Source organism: Microplitis mediator, chromosome 10, assembly GCF_029852145.1.
Source record: "Microplitis mediator isolate UGA2020A chromosome 10, iyMicMedi2.1, whole genome shotgun sequence".
Lineage (NCBI taxonomy): Eukaryota > Metazoa > Arthropoda > Insecta > Hymenoptera > Braconidae > Microplitis > Microplitis mediator.
The window spans coordinates 1,253,941-1,274,369 of NC_079978.1; the positions used below are offsets into that span (position 1 = coordinate 1,253,941).

A 20,429-nucleotide genomic window follows, 5' to 3' on the forward strand; every position below is an offset into this window, starting at 1 on the left:
ATTTTTTTCATCACAATACTAAGAATTTTTTTGCTTTTTTGCAATTTTTTGGGGTTTTTCGGAATTTACTCAGACTTTAAATGGCTAATGTTTTAAATAAACTTCAAGTTAGTATGTAGAGGACCGAAATACATGAAAATCATGCTTAGTTAGGGTTAAAAAAATTTATAAATTTAAAAAACGGTCGATTTTTGTGTATTTTTGAGGTTTTTTAAAGTTTTCTAAAAATCTGAGGGTGTACGGGTTAAACGGACCTCGGATTCGGATTCAGCGGGTCAAAATACATGGGAATAAATCGGTCCCGTCAAAAGTACAGAGAACTTATTTTTTTTTGTGTGCCGGTGTAATATTATTTTTAGTTTCTCTAAGTTTAATTTTTAAATTAACTCATCTCTTATTTTATTAAATATCATAGGATATTTTTGGGCATGGCGGTGATTGTAACAAGATTACGTTGGGATACCAGGTAGCTAGGGTTGGTGTCATACGGGCAATTTAGTGTTACCGAAGTTGTAACCGTGGCAACTGGAAATCAGTTTAGTTAGGACGGAAAATGCCACCAGCAACAGCTACCCCGTGGGGCTTCTATTACTACCACTACTACACACTATATACTAGCAATAATAATAATACTACTCAACTGACTACGTACGACGTCGCATAGTCCACTTTTAGCGGCTCCTAAAACTTAATACTTCTCACAGAATTTAATAATGAAACTGTAACAAGTCCGAAGTCGAAGCCAAGAGGCATTTCTCCTTTATAAATATATATAGATATTTTATCACGTCGAAACACTAGATTGGACTAGTAGTGGAGTAACATTCGTCTTACATTTAAGACACTCTCTCGTGTATTATACAAACGAATAATTACTTTGTGTAATTACTTGTCGTACCGAGTTACTGTACCGGTCTTCGTTGCTGTGTTTTCAAGAACAGCAAAGACAACACCCCGTTTCCTTGTTACACACACCAAATGCTAAACTATTTATATGCATGTATATGTATATGTATAACAACTAGTATACTATGGCTTTGGATTCCTTACGAAAGCTTCCATCCCGCTCGCCCGACGTCTGTTTATCCGACTGTCTGATTAAATTGCTCAGGTGCTTAAATATGCTTTATCTCGTTATACCTCGTGTATTATGACTTTTAATAGAGGTAAAAGAATTTTTTTTTTTTTTTATGCTACCAGCTAACCATGTTTAGACATGAAAGCATATTTTTTTAATTAAGAAATAACCTTACATTTATATTTAACTGTTTTTTCAGATCTTATATATTAATTCCGTAATTTTAATAACTTTAACTTAGCTCTAGTTTCTACCACAAAAATTATCAGAGTACTTTATGATAATAAGCTGCACCTGGAAAATGTATGTCTCTTTTTCTCTTAGTTTAATTGAAATATAATTACAAGTTATTTAATTATACTGAGCCATATAAAAAATTATATGATGATTTTTAATAAGTAAAGTCGTAATTTATTTAAGCAAATGCACTTGGGCACTTTAACAAGACGGAAATAGTTTCAATCATTAGCTCGGATCGTGAAAGCTTGAAAGCAACTTTGCCGAGGATGCTTTAGCATGAGTAGTAGAGAATATTTCCAAGAGAACGTAAATCAATTTATCGCTATCATTATATTGTATTAGTGTACACTCCTCATTAAATTAACCGTGACTACGACCGCGAATAAGATTCTCTTTGCTCCATAGCCTTCATAGCCACTCTCATCGCTCTAACTGCGATACTCTATTTAGTTTGGAGCAGCACAAACCCAGAAGAGCTCTTTCTCTGTAACCATCTTCGCCACCAACTTCCTTCCTCTCTTGCTGTGCATTCTATATATCTTTACTCAGGTTATTACGCATCTTGGTGCAGTCTGCTGGGCTTTAACCGACACCTTATACCCTTTTGCCAGCTATATGCGCCTTAATTTTCCAATTGCTTATGTAATGAGCCAGACACTGATGATGCTGTCTCGTCTTTTTATACCGGCGCACATTGCTGTTTAATTAAACACTTAATTACTCAAGTTTTCTCATCGGCTTACTTGACATCTACATTTATTTAAACTAAGTGAACTGTCAGTGACTCAAGACAATGTATTTATAATGAGATAATTACTATATTTCTTACCTTAATTAAATAAATAGATAGAATTTTTTTTTCTTAATATTTTATACGGGATTTTAAAATTTTTTACTCAGTTAAAAGCCGTATTTACTTTTCTTCTAATTAAATGCCTTTTTAATTAGACAAAAATGTTTTAATTTTCTCTGCGTGTTTTTGTTGTTACAGATGCAAGTGCGGTCTGCGGTCGCCGTATCTCCATCCAAGGTATGTGTGTATTTTATAATAATAATATTTTATTTTTTTCAAGAAGCAATTTAGATTTTTTTATTAGTGGTATAAAAAATAATAATTAGCTAGGTCATATATAGGGGAGGGTGGGGCAGAGCGGCCCCCATGGGGCAGAGCGGCCCCCCTGAAATTTTGACCAAAAAAAAAATTTTTTTTTTTTCGACTAATTACTATAAATCCGATATGTTTGCGCATTTTTATCCCTACGCATGACATTTGGGGCAAAATGGACAAGCCCAAAATTTAGAAAAAGTGATTTTTTCATATTTTTATCGTCAAATTAAAAAAAAATTATTATAATTCCACATTTCTAGCCCTACGCATAACACCTGGGGCAAAATGGACCAGCCGAAATTTCCGAAAAAATTATTTTTTCATATTTTTCGGCCGTTTCTTTATGTAAAAGGCAAATTTGGTCACTAAAAATTTATAAAAATTAAATTTTTTTTTTAGTTGATAAATTTTTGAAATAAAGTAAAATTATAGAATTGATTTTTTTTTTTATTAAATAACAATTAGTAATTAAGGTAATCGAGAGTGAACGATTTTTTACGCTTTAAAAAATTTTTTTCGAGTAATATAAAACCAAAAATAGTTGTCAAGAGAAAGAAATACATTCTTAATGATGAAAACAATTTAAAAAAAAAAAAAAAGAAAAAAAAAATTTTTTTTATCACTTTTTGAAGGGGGGCCGCTCTGCCCCACAAAAAAAAAAAAAAAATTTTCAGAATTTGGGCAAAATGTCCATAAATTTGTTCGAAATAGGACAAAAGTAAAGTGATCATATGGTTGAAAGCCACAAAAAATAATAATTGGCTTAGGGGGGCCGCTCTGCCCCACCCTCCCCTATATGTGTTTTATTGTGTAGTCTGTACATATAGTAAAATGAGATAAAAAATTTTATTTTATTGAATATTTGATATTTTCATCGTTGGTTTAATAAAACGATATTTCCGTGCCAATCGTTTTAAGCGACGCGGCAAATGAGGTGTCAGTGATCGTTAAATTGGCCTCTCAATACTCTGGCGTGAATAAAAGTATATAGAAAATTTATTGGTCATTGTTTTTGTTGTTGATTATTCATTTATTTATTTTTTTTTTACATGACAATCACATGACCAATAATTCAATTTGTCGGTGACCGAAATTGATCACACATAAATACTATTTTTTCCCTGTTTTTTTACATAAAATAAAAAACAATAAACTACGAGATTCCGTGGTTTTATGTCACTGGAATAAATAAATAAATAGAAAAAGGAGCGTTCATTAGATGAAGATACATAAAACATGACAACATCTGCTATTGGACTTGAATAAAATAAATTAATCACGAGCATGAATTAGTTGACGAAGAAAATTTATACGCTAAAGAAACCAACTGATGTTTTGTTGTCTCCTATTCATTTTCTTTTTTATACCGCGCACCCAATAAAAGATACCTCAGTATAAAACTTACAAAAGATAAAATAACAAACAAGTAAAAACGGCAAAGCCGATGACTTCTGTTAGGATCTCAATGTGCAACTCGGCAACAGCACTCGAGGGAAAGAGTTTCAGAAGAGACGCAGCAAAAAAAGTAATGAAGAGAAACTTGAATAAAAAAAATGTATATATATATAAATAAAAGTTTAAACGAAAAAAACTTAGAATACGAATAGAAACTAACAGCAAGTAGAAGAGGAAGGCTGTCTAGCTGGACGTCCGCCAAAGTCGGCGATACACGTCGGCGGAATATTTCGCATGCGACACAAAAAAATTTCTCTCATCTGCTACCCTTTACTTTTGTGGGGAAAACTAAGAATGCAGTGTGGACCACGGTGTACAATGGATGTAGATATTTTGCTCTCCTTCAACCCCATTTTGCTCTCTCATTTTTCTTCTTTTCTTCACCCTGTATATTTCAACTCGTTTTCCCTCTTTACCTCATTCACCTCTAGTACAAACTCATCACACACACACACACACACACACTCTAACATATATATTGTTTTTACTCTCTGCCTACCACCTACAGCACATCGTCCGCCATTATTGTGCCTGCTGCTGTATTTTCTTTATTTTATTTTTTTAACTTTTTTTTTAAATACTTTTTCCCGCGGTTCGAATTCTGTTTTGAAAGCACCCTGGCTTCTTCCGTTTACTCTACCTCTTCATCGTGCGATTCCACAAAACTGGACGGCATTCAAATCGAATTTCATTGTTGTGGTCGGTTTTGCTGTTGCATAATGCAACATCAAGGCGTCTAGGGGTTTTCATGAATCAAAGGAGCGGTAGTTAGGAAAGGCATTGAGTCGAGTTACCTATTCATATATTTTATTTTATTTATTTTTAATTTGTTTTATCGATAGTAATGTTTTTCATGAATTAAATTACTTGAATATTTAAACTTTTGCTCTTATTTTTTTTTCGTTTCATTGGTAACATATGAATGTACGAGAAAATTTATAAAGAATCCGAAGTTGTGGTCCCGCAAAAATGCTACTGACCCGGAACAATGGGAACTCTGGTTATTTCACTATCTCGCGACAATCCCAATCCTTTTTTCACTCTCCTTTTTTTTTTTACCAACATTATTCTCTTTTTATTTTCGTTTTTTTGTCCTCCTCTTTCTCATATACTGCATCACACCCCCTTTTCATCCAGCCACCTTCTATAGTCGGTTTGTCACGTTTCCTACTTTTCTCATTCTGTTCGACGTCTCAGACGGAAATGTGACAGAACGTTTTTCACGTATTTTCGCTTGGTAAAAAAAAAAAAAATAACAAAAAGTACAAGATAAACTTTTGGTAAATAGTGTTTCTTTTTATTTTTAAACTGCAATTTATTTTATTCAAGTAAATGGTAAAATTATTTATATTCGAATATTGAAAAATTAATATTATTTTAAAACAACAAAATGGTATATTTTAATAACTGCAATAAACATATTGCATGTAAATTTGTGTCAAGCCGTTACATAAAATTTTTTCATTACTCGACGAGTAAAAGGGCTGGTTATTTTACAAGCTAAGTAAATGCAAAAAGCTTCATCATGTAGTGCGACTCGTAAAGGTAGCCATCCGAGTTAGAACCACCTCAAAACGACGCCTGGTTGGTTTGCTGCGACCCCGGAAACGCCCTGCCACATCTTCCGGGGTTTGTAGTTCGTGTCCTAAAATATATATGGCGAGTTGGCACGACATGAGAGCTCGAACAGCTCTTCTCAAGTTTACCTGAAAACTTATACTGCATACCCTGCGCGCCACATTTCCTTCCTTCCTCTTGTATGCATTTTTTTTATATTCATAAATTCTATAATACATTTTAGTTTTACAATAATTGTTTCCTCGACTATATATCATACACGGAGAGAAAAATATCGCCAGATTAAGTATACGTATCGCTATTCTGGCTATACGCTGTATAGTCATCTTACTTGACGATACGCCGTATAGCCAATTCAGCTATACAGAGTATCCTCACAGTGGATCGTCAAAATGACGATTCGTATCCTTATTTTAGGCATTTTATGAATCACTAACATGACTATTGCGCAAACTCTGTATTTAGGCATCCGGCAACCGAGAACGATGATACGTATAGCCAATTTAGCTATACGGATCCTCACGCTGGCTATACAGATACTTATATCAACGAAACTACATATCGTTACAAAGGCTATTCGTCGTATTGTTAAATTAAATAAACGAATACTTAACCTAACCCAAAAACGTATCTTCATTTTAACGATACTATAGATCATTAAATTAATATGAGAGTATTCCTAAATTAGGTATACGAATCGTTATTCTGATGATACGTCATTTGAGGATACATTGGATAGTCATTCTGGCGATATTTTTTTCTCCGTGTACTTAGCATTTAAAAATTTTATCAAAGCTATTGTTCATAAATTACATAATTATCGAAATTCTTAACAATAAATCCCAACAGATCACTTGGATTTTGAGAAAATATAAATAAAATAACAATCTGTCTAGAATAAAGAAATGTCAAAAAATGAACAACTCAAAGTGATGGCTTTTATACATAATAATATATAGATACAGCCATCAGAGAATACGGGATTGCTGTCGGGAATATTGGAAAAGTGATATAATAGGGATGGTATGTCTCTCGACCTGTTAATCAATCTGTCCTCTACATCGCTTTTGGTGCCCGTGAGAGGTAAAGCTGATGGTCTACCACTTCACACGCCCGATTAAAATCTCACGTTCCTTTTTCGTGTATCACAATCTCTATGGAGATATATATCTACAATTTTCAGCTGTCTCTCTGTGGTTTATTTCTCTCCATATTGGCCAATTTGTGCGATGGGATTTTTTCAATTTTTCCGTTTTACTTTTTTATTCAATTAACGATTTTATAACGGCAAAAAAAAAAAAAATAATAAATAAATCTAATTACGCACAAAAAAGCTATTTCACACTTTTTTCTGCGCCTGTTTCCACCGTTTTTTATTGCCTCTTTTTTTTCACCAGTTTTGTTAGTGTGACATGAAACATTTATATCCGCGTGGTACTACACTGCAATTTATTTTTGACTTTCTATTTCCTTTGTAGTCTGACAGACCGTCACTAGTGAGTTACAAAGCAAAGCATTAACTGTAAAGGCATCATCTCTACTTTCATTTTTGAGGTTTCAGTTTCTCAAAACCGTTCAACTAAATCTGTATCAGTAACAAAGGCTCCCATTGTCTATATCTGTTGATTTTCTGTTGGCTTGTTTTATTTTTGACAAGTCCTAATTTCGATAAACTTATTCATTCGCATCTCGTCATTTAAAAATATATATTTGCATAAAAAATTACTTACCCCAAGTAAGAACACTCATGATAATGTCAAAATTTTGGATATTGTCGTTATCAAAATAAAGTATAAGGGTAGGGGAGGGTGGGGCAGAGCGGCCCCCCTAAGCCAATTATTATTTTTTGTGGCTTTCAAACATACAATTACTTTACTTTTGTCCTATTTCGAACAAATTTATGGACATTTTGCCAAAATTCTGAAAAAAAATTTTTTTTTTTGTGGGGCAGAGCGGCCCCCCTTCAAAAAGTGATAAAAAAAATTTTTTTTTTCATTTTTTTTTTTTTTTTTAATTGTTTTCATCATTAAGAATGTATTTCTTTTTCTTGACAACTATTTTTGGTTTTATATTACTCGAAAAAAATTTTTTAAAGCGTAAAAAATCGTTCACTCTCGATTACCATAATTACTAATTGTTATTTAATAAAAAGAAAAATCAATTCTATAATTTTACTTTATTTCAAAAATTTATCAACTAAAAAAAAAAATTTAATTTTTATAAATTTTTAGTGACCAAATTTGCCTCTTACATAAAGAAACGGCCGAAAAATATGAAAAAATAATTTTTTCGGAAGTTTCGGCTGGTCTATTTTGCCCCAGGTGTTATGCGTATGGCTAGAAATGTGGAATTATACTAATTTTTTTTTAATTTGACTATAAAAATATGAAAAAATCACTTTTTCAAAATTTTGGGCTTGTCCATTTTGCCCCAAATGTCATGCGTAGGGGTAAAAATGCGCAAGCATATCGGATTTATAGTAATTAGTCGAAAAAAAAAAAATTTTTTTTTTGGTCAAAATTTCAGGGGGGCCGCTCTGCCCCACCCTCCCCTACTTTCAAATATATACAATAACTAAATAGTTGTTTTCCATTCAACAAACTAGCATTGTCAGGTCTTTCACCTTATATTATATAAATATATATATAAGTATATAACAAACAAGTCTTTTGAGCGTCAACAGAAACTATTTCGTTTGCTCCTCGATTTCTTATCTCACCCTCTAGGTCTTGGAACGATATTCAGTTGGCAGCGAGCTCTTGGATACAGTCAAGACACCGTAAGGGAATATTAACAAACTCATCAAGTTGCTTATCTCGTGGCTGCTTCTCGAACGAATAAGAAAACCACGAGCTCTTTAAGATCTCGGTCAGGATAAGTACTTAAGCATTTTCCTCATATCGCTCGTCGTCATTTCCCAAACATTTCCGAGAGTACAGTTATTTTTTACTGAAAGACCAGGACACATTACCACCGACAAAGTATAAGTATATCTAGCCATAAGCGTTTAGACGGGAAATGTGAACATTTATCCAATAAAATACTTTAAATAAAATAAAAAAATTTCATTGTCTTGTTATCAAAGTTAATTTTATAAAATTACTAATTTTTAGATTTTTATTCATTTTTAATGGCTGAGATATTTTGTTTAATTTATTAATTGGACAGTAGCTAAGTGGAAGGGATAATGCATTCTATTAATTTAAAATGGTTTAATATTAAATATTTATATTCATTCAACACTTAACAAAATTGTTAATTAATATTTGCAATTAATAAATTAAATTATTTGTTTACAAGCACAATGCATATATTTATATTACATTTATAATTTTATTAAATCCATGAGCTTAATAAATTGATATTGATTTAACAACGAATATTATTAATTAGATAATTAAAAAAGTTTTAATATAAAAATCTGTCGTTAATGTAATGAAGAATTTTTTTTTTTTTTTTTATTGACAGAGTATTGATCGTAAAATAAATAATGAAATCAATAATCAACTAATATGTTTAAATTTACGATGACATTTTTCCGATGCTAATTATAAATTTTATTGATGTGATAAAAACTTTTATCCGTGACCTACATTTCTTCTTCATATACTTTTTCTTCTTTTTCTTTACCCATTAAAATAATGTTTTTTACAATTTAATCATTTTTATTTTATAACATCTTATAATCACAATCAACTGATGGATACACCATCTGCATGAGATGAAAAAAAAAGTGAAATTTTATTTTATTTATTCCGTTGTTTACCGCGTATTTTTTTATATCGCTGAAAAATGTATATGTCATATTGTAAGCTCTAAATAAGAAGTAAAATTTTTTTTATTGTATATAATACTATCTCGAATAAGCAAAGAATAATGTATATATTTATGAAAAAAAACAGATGCTTTAAAACAGAGAGTTTCAACGACCTCTGGGGTTATAGTAATACTCGCAAAGATTTTACGATCACGCATACAACCATTCTTATAATAATATACAATACGAGGATGTCGCAGTAAATTTTTTTCATACCAAAAAATTTACATGCGTAGATATGGATTCTGAAAATTGGTTTTTTCCTCTTACAAAAAAAGTATGAAAAAAATAGGATACTGAACTTGTACCCATATTTCATAGGCATCAAATTATTTTGAATTATTTATTGAATAATAAGAAAAGTATGTAATTTATTTATTACTGCCCTTTATCTTTTTTTGAGTTGACTTTTGCCCGGATAAAAAGTTTAAAGCCAAAATAATAATAAAATTTTTTCTCGGCCGAAAACTGGTGACAAAAGACCGAGGCAGTGAACACGAGGCTGAAAACTAGCTACGCCGAAATTTTGCCGAAAAATCGCCGACTCAATTTATTAGCCTGTTTATTAAGAATAATAAAATTTCGGCCTCTTTTAATAAAATCAAAGATTGTTAATTTTTAGTACAAATTACGAGTCTCAATACTTAGTGATAAAAAGTTACAAGAAAAATTGTTGAGATTTTCTATTTATTATTTGCTATTATTCTTGACAATGAATTAAATTCAATTATTCAACAGATTTATTCACTTGGATAATTAATTGATTGAGAGGATAAAGAAAGTGATAGCTATATCTGTCTATCTATACACCCTCGGATAAGAATAGGCAAGAAAGCTGGTCTAAGAAGTGAGAGAGAAACAGAGAGAGTGTGGTGGATAAGAGAGTAGTAGGGGTAGGATGAAAGCGATAAAGATTCGCGGGCCATTAATCCGACGGCGATCTCTTCCGCACTTTTGCTCTCGATTTTCGCTCTTTCCTTACCCGAAAATCCCCTTGTTAATCCACCCTTCTCTTCGCCCATTTTCCGTTTATCTGCTTTTGCTGGCTTGCCTTCCGCTTTACTTCAAGTTTCAAATTTTTTTTTTTTATCGCCTTTCTTAATTTATTTATTTTTTTTCTTCTTGTTTTTACCTTTTATTCTCGCACTGGTGCATTCCGAAAGGTTTCCCGAACAACTCTCGTGAGTTTTAATTGTTACGATCAGCACTTACACAAATTTATCAAATCAAATTTTTATTTTTATTTCTCATTAAAAATAGTGTATTTCCGTGGTTTTCTTCACTTTTTACCTCAACTCCAAATGTCGCTAATATTTTTTTTTTCTCAATAATTATTTTAATATACTTGAGTGTTTCTCACTACTTTTCTCTAATATAATTTATTTTGTATCATTTTTAAAATGTTTTTTTTTTATCAAGACGGAAGAGGATATAAAGAGAAAAAGAATTCCCCGCAGTATTGCAGTAGCATCAAGTATAAAATATCATCTCGTTTATTTATATTTTTTAAAATTATTTTACTCCACAGCTTTTTTTAATATTTTTTGTTTAAAAATTTTATTTAAAATGTTTAAATTTTTTTATTTTATTATTCATTTACCCCAAGTTTGTTAGCTATTACATGCATAAAATATATATTCAAGAGAATATTGTATCCGGAATATATATGACGTATATATTTAAAAGAAAAGTGTCTCAAAACAGGGAGTATAAAGTTTGTGAGCCTCTTTACACCAGATAAATGTACGTCGGTGTATAAGCAGCTTTGTAAAATCCGGCATTCTTATTATTTCCAACGTGAATAAGAACGAGCGGGTGGTTGAGTACTATTAAAGTTGGTAAGCTAAGATGCTTGTAACCTCAAGCACCAGAGCATCATCGTCTAGCAACTTCTTTTGTAAATTTTACCAACTTGAATCTTAGGTGAATATCTTCTGTGTCTACTCTTACTACCTTTAAGTCCCTCATATTTATATTACTACTACTGTTATCATTATTATTGTTTGCGTCCATCTTTGTTGTGTACTAAAACTTGGTATTTCCCTTTTTATCCTCATTGTCGTAACTCAAGCCCCATTGTACTTATCTTTTTTTGTTATCGTAATCGTTATTTTTAATATGAGACTAAAACCGGCCATCCTTCACTCGAAAGAACAAAATTTTTATTTAATTAAATTGAACTACTGAAAATAAATAAATTCAAGGAAATAAGAGAGAAAGAAAAAAATTAAACGAAAGAATAAAAAAGTAAGATATGTTACATTTATATTTTATTATCTTTCCTTGACTTTTCTTTAGCAATCTGTATCTCTTGAGCATTTCTCATTTCCTACGGATTCTTATATCCGTCGTTTTTATATTGCCCGTCGTAAAGTAACTCTTGGGAGATTCTCCGCATATAACTATTTCCGGTTTTCACCCAACAGGCGACGGATATCTCCTGGCTAGTAGCAACGTCTATCGCACGTCTACTTACCCACCTATTTTCTCTTTCTCTCTTTCTCTCTTTCTCTCTCATTGTCTTTTGGTCTTTTTAACTAGTTTAGTGTTTATTGTAAGGTATACATAGTGTCTGTTATGTGTTTTCTGGACCTAGTGGCATGATCGAAACCCGTTACGAGGGCAATTTCGGTAAAACGAAAACACCGTGAAATTACTGTCGCGCAAGCACGCTTGAGAGTTTTCTGCTTTAGCTTTAGCTCACTGGGTATTCGTTGCCACGCGGGTTTTAGCTTGTACATAAACTCGTTTCGACTGTTTGGTTCAATCCACCCCCAACCCCCAACCCCCGATCCCCGTCCTCTTTATCGATTGCCCTGTCGTATTTGTCTACTGATACTCTTCCTTTAATCTCTCTCTCCTTCCAAATTACTTGACAATTTAAAGCCCTTGAAAAAAACAAAACCAAACTTTTCCCAAAGATAAATCAAAAACAAAAAAAAAACTGGAATTTAATTCAAGATAACCAATAATCCTGTGTTCTATGAGCTATACGACAAATGCGAAACGATAAAATTCAAGTGCTCAACTCAAGATTTGTAGCAATAAACGTTCAAGTATGAGAGGTCGCCTAGATAATCTTATTTTTTTATTTCTATCTCCTATTCTCTCATTATTTATCCCTTACCTTTATTCCTTATTCTATATTTTTATCTCCACATGAAGATAGAGATATAAAAAAGTCGATAGTTGGTATAACTTATCAGCAAAACGAAATCCGGCTTGAAAACGTCGTCCTGCACACTCGCTCCAAAAATAAGCGATCGAATCGATCGTCTGGTCTACAAAATCCCGTCCCAGGAAAATGTCTGATTACGTGAAAGAGTTTCGAGGGTCAAGACACTAAATATTTTTTCACTCGCCTCTCTAATCGTTCTTTATTGCTGCCAATCCTATATTCCATTCGCATTTTACCTTCAATCTATTTTATTCAGGCTGAAAAATTTATTAAATTCCTTATTTTTCACCCGACCGTAGACATCAAATATAATTGCCAATCATTTCGTAATTTTTAACTTTGATACTCAATACTTTATTTATCTTATAATTAAAAAAAAAAAATCGGTCTGTCAGTTGACCCTGCGGGCCAGCCCCAAAACTTCCCGCTGTTTTCGAGCTCGTTGAGCTCGAAAACACTATTGTAAATACATTTTCGCAAATACTTTTGTATGCCATTGTTTTGTAAAAAACCATTTTTTAGCATTTCTTTCTCCCACGATATCTCGCGAACGAATTAACCGATTTTGATGGTTGAGGCGGCAATCGACGCGTTTTGCCAAGTTCTAAAGCTGATCAAATTTTGGATTCGATTTATCGAGTCGTTTTTGAGATATTTCAGGAAAAATAAAAAATTTTTTTTTTTTTTTAATTCTTTCGACAACGGTTTCTCTTGAACGAATGAACCGATTTTGATGGTTGAGGTGGCATTCGACGCGGCTTATAAAGCTCTAGAGCCCAGTCCATTTTGGAATTAATCCATCAAGCACATTAAAAGTTATCAAAAAAAAACATTTTCGAAAAAACTTTATTTTTGGAATATCTCTGAACGAGCCCTACCACTCAAGCTCAATTTTCTCTCGGCTTCAAGATATTGACAATCCGCGTCGAATGACACCTTAAAGTTCAAAATCGGTTCATCCGTTCAAAAGATACAGGTATTTACATACGTACGTACACACATACATACATACACTCGGACATCATCTTGAAAATAGTCAGAATAGCTTCCTAGGAGCTCAAAACGTCGATATCTGATGGAAATTCGATTTTCGTAAATCGGACCGAAACCAATAACTTCCCGAATTTTTGAAAATTTACAATTTTCTTAGCGGGAAGTTAAAAATATAGCAAGAGTAAATGAAAAAATAAAATATTTACAAAACCAAAATACTACTAAAATCGATTCGTTGAGTACTGAAAGGAAGTTGAGTATAGGAGTAAAGTACATAGCACTAAAATCGTTGGTTGGACATATACTGGTAAAGCCCCACGTGGCCAATTGTCTCCTTATCGAACCTACTCAACAACGTACTAGTGAGGGGTTGTGGGTTGTTGAACTTGATACAAGAGAGTATACCACCAGCTCTCGTTTCTAACTCTACCTCTACCTCTAACTATATATATATATATATATTAGGGTGGTCCTTATTTTTGACATTTTTGAATTTTTAAGTTCCCAGAGGCTTATGTGGTTCGAAATAAATAAAAAAAAATATCCTCAAAGTTTCAGGTCTCTATCTCAATTTTAACCCGTGCCGCAGAGCGATGTAAGTTTCCCCTTTAAATAACACGGGGTTTTTGGCATTGAACGATTAAATTTTTATTCCGGCTAAAGTATTTGTTCGAAAAATTTGAAACTCTGTAGACTTTATCCTCATATTAGCAGCTACTCCTCAGAATTTTTACAGATTTTCAGCTACTATAATTTTGGGGGTACAGCATGATGAAAAAAAAGAAAAAAATTATTTTTTTTATTTTTAGCTAAAATTTTTTTCAAATAATATATCAAATCAGTCTGCATCCTTATCAGAAGTTCTTACATTTTTTCATTCTCGCACCTAAGTGGGTGAACGGTATATCTTTGTTGCACTAATACAGTAATCAGGAACTTTGCATTAGTGTGCAGTAAAGGGTTCCTTAAAAGGATTTTTTAAATTTATTACGATTACCTCACAAACGGTTTCAATTACGGCAGAAATATTTCCTCAAAGTTTGAGCTCTTAACTCCAACGGAACCACGTGTCGCAAATTTTGTTTTTGTGATTTTTTAAGTTTATTATATTTATTTATAAAAGAGATCTATTTTATTAATAATTTATTATAGTTAGAAAATTGTAAACAAATAATTATTTCGATATTATAATGCACAAAACTATCAACCTTTTGTTTATTATTTATTGCTTAAAACAAATAATAAACTTAAAGGTGACCAACTTATTTAAGCAAATATTGAAAGAAATTTAATTTATTGATAATATTTATCAACTGTTAAACTGAGACATAATATGATTAGTGGCATTGATATACCGATCTCAGATATCAATTGAATGCATTATGTACTTTTGAAAAAGACACATTGTCAAATAACATAAACAAAAATATTTCTTGAAAAAATCACAAAAAAAATTTAGCGGTAACTCTTCCCGTTAGAATTAAGAGCTTAAACTTCAAGGGAATTTTTTCTGTTGTAATTGAAAAAAAATGCTCGTGATTACTGTATTAGTGCAACAAAGATATGCCGTTCACCCACTTGGGTGCGAGAATGAAAAAAAGGAAGAACTTCTGAAAAGGATGCAGGGTGATTTGATATGTTTTTAAAAAAAAATTTTAGATAGAAATAAAAAAATTTTTTTTTTGTTTCTTTTCATCATGCTGTACCCCCAAAATTATAGTAGCTGAAAATCTGTAAAAATTCTGAGGAGTAACTGCTTATATTAGGATAAAGTCTACAGAGTTTCAAATTTTTCGAACAATTACTTTAGCCGGAATAAAAATTTAATCGTTCAATGCCAGAAACCCCGTGTTATTTAAATGGGAAACTTACATCGCTGTGCGGCACGGGTTAAAATTGAGATAGAGACCTGAAACTTTGAGGATATTTTTTTTTATTTATTTCGAACCACATAAGCCTCTGGGAGCATAAAAATTCGAAAATGTCCAAAATAAGGACCACCCTAATATATATATATATATATATATATATATATATATACATTTCTGATTCCCTTTCTCATCATGTCGTAATATAACCTACACATACTGCGGTTCAATGCGTAAACCCAATACTTGTCGCGTCACAGTGTCGATGAAATATTACATAACACGCGAATGCGAAATTTCTAACAAGATATTTTGATGATTATTTCGCTTGCCGTTTATGCTGTTTTATTGTACACATATATACGATACTGTGGATCTAATTTCATATGCAAAATAAATTATTTTTTTTAAAATAAAAATATCCAGTTTTTAAGGATTAAGTAATCAATTAAAAACTCGTAATGATATTTACTATCAATTATTTATTAATATCAATAATTTATGTGCAATAAATTTTTTATCTGTTTTTTAATAAAAGTATTCAAGACATTGTTTTTTTGTTTCATTTTCATTTTGCGGAAAAAATTTTACGTAATTGGATTGAATATTTTATGACAGTTAGGATACAGAAAGTCGCCTAAAGGATTCAAGTTATTTTTAAAAAATAAATTTTTTTTTTATTTTTATAGATGTAAATTACTTTACTCGTCTATTTCAATATTTATTTTCATTCATATTTCCAATATACATTATTTCCATAAGAGGGTAAGTCCGATTGAAAGCGAGTTTTAATCTCATAGATTTTGTAATCCGTAAATCAATAGCTTCACATCCTATATCCTGCACTTTGCACTTCATGTACTCTAATTGACTTTCAATATATCGACGGGCCATTTTTAGAACGACCAATTCAATATTCGTAATAAAAAAAAATTTTTTTCTATTGACAATAAATATTTCTACGATTCTTTTGAATTTACCCGATGTTCGCAAAACTAATTTCATATTTTTCACTATTTGCTAAAGTCACGTAGAAAAGTCTTGATATTTGGTTTAAATAAAATAGACTTTGTGGAATAATTTTAAAGTCACAACAAGAAAAAGTAAAAGTAAAAAAAAATACGAATTTTCTTTCTATTAAAGTTTTTCAAATATTCAGTTAAGACTTGGTATGATTTTCTTTCTTCACAGGTGCCAGATTTAGATTTACATGTCAAACCATTCCTTATGCATGCGAAAAAAAAAACTTCTTTATCATCTCCAGAGTTTTTCTTCCTACCAAAAGAATATAATAAGCTGCACAGTAGTGCATTTTTTATATTTATACGTCATATATTTTTTTCAAATTTTTTATTTTGTTTTAAAATATATTTTATTCAATTCAAGCTCAAAAATTATTATTCAAGCATAATTTTGATAAAATTAAATTGGTCAATTATAAATCAAAAAATAATATAGTACAGTCTTCTCTGTGAATTGATAAGAAATAAATATTTACAAAGCTTAAAAAATTTATTTGTACTTGAAGAATATAAATATAGCTACTATGTATGAACAAAATAAACAATAGAAAAATATTTTTAACGAGCTTCTTGCAACGTTGGATAATATTTTACACAAAAAAGTATGGAATAGCTTTTCTCGTAGACTCGGACGCCGACTACGACGCGACGAGTAGATTCTGTTGGTTATAACGAGCGCTCGTTTGGAAACCGAGATGATGCGCTCCAGTATAACGACACGACACTCAATCTCAGCTAAATCGTGAGGGACGTTTTTATATCTCTCAATCCACTCATTCCAGGTACCGAGGCTAAATTCATTCAATCCTGTCAATATCAGATTATTAACACAAATCGTATATTTATAAACATATACATATATATAATTTTTTCCATATTTTTATTTTACGACGTCATAAAATTTTATCGTAATTTATTAAACCTCAAATTCGTTATGAATTTTATGTCTTGTCTTTATTAATCTTTTAATATTGACAGAAAGTTTAAAACTTTTTTATTATCACATAAATAAATAGGGGAGGGTGGGGCAGAGCGGCCCCCCTAAGCCAATTATTATTTTTTGTGGCTTTCAACCATACGATCACTTTACTTTTGTCCTATTTCGAACAAATTTATGGACATTTTGCCAAAATTCTGAAAATTTTTTTTTTTTGTGGGGCAGAGCGGCCCCCCTTCAAAAAGTGATAAAAAAAATTTTTTTTTTCGTTTTTTTTTTTTTTTAAATTGTTTTCATCATTAAGAATGTATTTCTTTCTCTTGACAACTATTTTTGGTTTTATATTACTCGAAAAAAATTTTTTAAAGCGTAAAAAATCGTTCACTCTCGATTACCTTAATTAATAATTGTTATTTAATAAAAAGAAAAATCAATTCTATAATTTTACTTTATTTCAAAAATTTATCAACTAAAAAAAAAAATTTTATTTTTATAAATTTTTAGTGACCAAATTTGCCTCTTACATAGAGAAACGGCCGAAAAATATGAAAAAACAATTTTTTCGGAAGTTTCGGCTGGTCCATTTTGCCCCAGGTGTTATGCGTAGGGCTAAAAATGTGGAATTATAATCATTTTTTTTTTAATTTGACGATAAAAATATGAAAAAATCACTTTTTCAAAATTTTGGGCTTGTCCATTTTGCCCCAAATGTCATGCGTAGGGGTAAAAATGCGCAAACATATCGGATTTATAGTAATTAGTCGAAAAAAAAAAAATTTTTTTTTTGGTCAAAATTTCAGGGGGGCCGCTCTGCCCCACCCTCCTCTACTTATACGGATGACATATTAATAAAATATAAGAACAATATGAAAAATAAGATAAACCAGAGAATTTATGCGGATCAAATGAACGGTAGTCAATAGACAATATTGCCATTGGAATTACTGATTGTGTATATGTGTTGCTGTAGTAATCATCTGTGTATAATATGTATATATTAGTCGCATCACAGAGGGAATTATTGCCGGAAATGTGCTTCACAGATGGTAGGAATGTAGGGCAATCGAACATTTCCAGCGAGGAAACGGAAATAAGATTGGATGAGAGGGAGGCTCATCAGACCTAAATAATATATATATATATATATATATATAGATATAATTTTTTTTTTTATTATTTTTCTTTCAAAGCAGCACACGCCATCACCCCTTAACTCCATCATTCACCACTTTATCCTCCACTCTCTTTATCAAGCTTTTCCTCTAAAAGTCTACTTTTGCTCTGAAAGCATTGAACCCGCTACCTGCACTAATCTACGCTATAGCACATAGCACATTAGAGATCGGAACATGTCGAGGACGTTCAATCATCCAATTTTCATGCGAGCTTTCCTTATTGAATTAACTGTTTGACATTTTTATCTCCACATCCACTTTAAAATACATTTTCACTCCATTTTATAATATTTAATTCAAATCAACCGTCTATTTATAAAAATACTTTTTTTTTTTTATTATTTCTTCTTTTTTTACGAGTACAGTGCAATCATTTTAAAGCAGAATAGGTTTTAAAATCTCGCATATATATTTATATTTTTATAAAAGTGTGAAGAGCAGAGAAAAGAGGCATTTCACAAATTTTATGTTAACCTCTTACTCGTAAGCTTGAACGTGCCTTGGGGAAAACTGAATAATGCATAGTGTTTTATGTAATATGTATACTAGAGCATATCTATGTAAAATGCATTTTGTAAACGAGCAAGTGCAGCTGGCCACCTATCCTTCGTAGATTCTGATATGAGTGCCAGAGTGTTGTTCAAGTTCATCGCCTAGTGCCGTCAGTCACGCATTCAAGAGTTTGTCGCATGTAAAGACTCTGCTCTTTCCACTATTTCGACCGGTAGTTGACTCATCTGTCCAACTAAGCGAAAGACAAAATACACCTACTGCATACATATAAACTACAGCTCAGTTTGTGTTGCCAAGGTAACCAACACTAGAGGTAAAATACTCAGCGCTGATGCGGTGGCAGCATCACCAGCAGTATGCTTCACATATGATGATGAAATAAACGCGATCTCGATAACCATCCAACTGATGTCCTCACGAAATAGAACGGCAATGCCACCCAGCCACCAGTTACTCTCTTTCTCCCTCTTTCTCTGTATGCACAACAGCATTTGGAGCCCATCTATTGTCGTAAATCATCGGCATAGTTCGACTGTTCGACTGACTTATTGCTTACCGCTTGTTCTTGTTCTCTCTGTCCTATGTATTTTCGTATCCACAATAAGCTTTGTCTCGAGCTATATGTCGATGTTATTACTCTGTTGTTATTATTATTACTATCGATACTTTCATTGCCATTGAAGCTTACAAATATCCGTTCTGGTGTTTCATTTCCAAAAGCTATTGCTGGTACTATTTATTTGACTTAAATTTACTGCTGATGATCAATCGCAGTGCAGAATCAACAAATACCTTGAATGCTTAATGGTAAATTATTGGGTCAACACTTAGCATCAAACAAAGCCTCATGCACTTGAGATCAGAGTATGTAGCAGCAGCTATACGATGACCCGATTGAGAATTTTGAACGGAAATATCCCTTGAACGGGGTGGCAAATTCGATGGGCGAGGGCATTGATCGATTGTTTTAAATCGAGTCAACTATCTTTAGGTTTAGTGATAGTCTGATGGTGGTGGTGCTGGACGACGTAAAGAGTTTGGTGAAGAGAACCGAGTGCAAAAGTGATAAATGGTTGATCGAATCACGTTCCGATGGCCCCGTCCATTTTATTCGCACTCATCTTTCTATCGTATTTTATTTCTTCACAATTCTAAGCTTTACTATCTTTATTTTATCTTACGTCCTTTTTAGTAGTTACTTTTTTAACCGTTTTTCTCTTAAGACATTTGAGTGATAAGTGGCAGATTGCCGAGAGATCTTTGGCACGTTTTGCTCGACGTTAATTCTACTTTAATAAAATTTCATCATTTTTAATTTTTTTTTTCTCAAATTTCCAAGTCGTTATAATTTATATAATTAAAAAAGTGTATCAATTTCAAAAGGATATGTTGAAAAAATTACTTTAATACTAAAAAAATAATAAAATAAAATAAAATTTATAGTAAAAGTTAAAACGAAATTGGTAA

The 20,429-nt window shown here is 31.8% G+C and overlaps 1 protein-coding gene across 1 annotated transcript in view; it reads left to right on the plus strand.

Annotated features, from left to right (window-relative positions):
- LOC130676217 (follistatin-related protein 5-like) overlaps positions 1-20,429 on the plus strand; it is a 205,507-nt gene that overhangs the window by 59,967 nt on the left and 125,111 nt on the right. Inside the window, exon 3 of the mRNA XM_057482308.1 lies at positions 2,310-2,348. Coding sequence (XP_057338291.1) covers positions 2,310-2,348 — 39 coding nt within the window. The remainder of the gene's footprint in view (positions 1-2,309; positions 2,349-20,429) is intronic.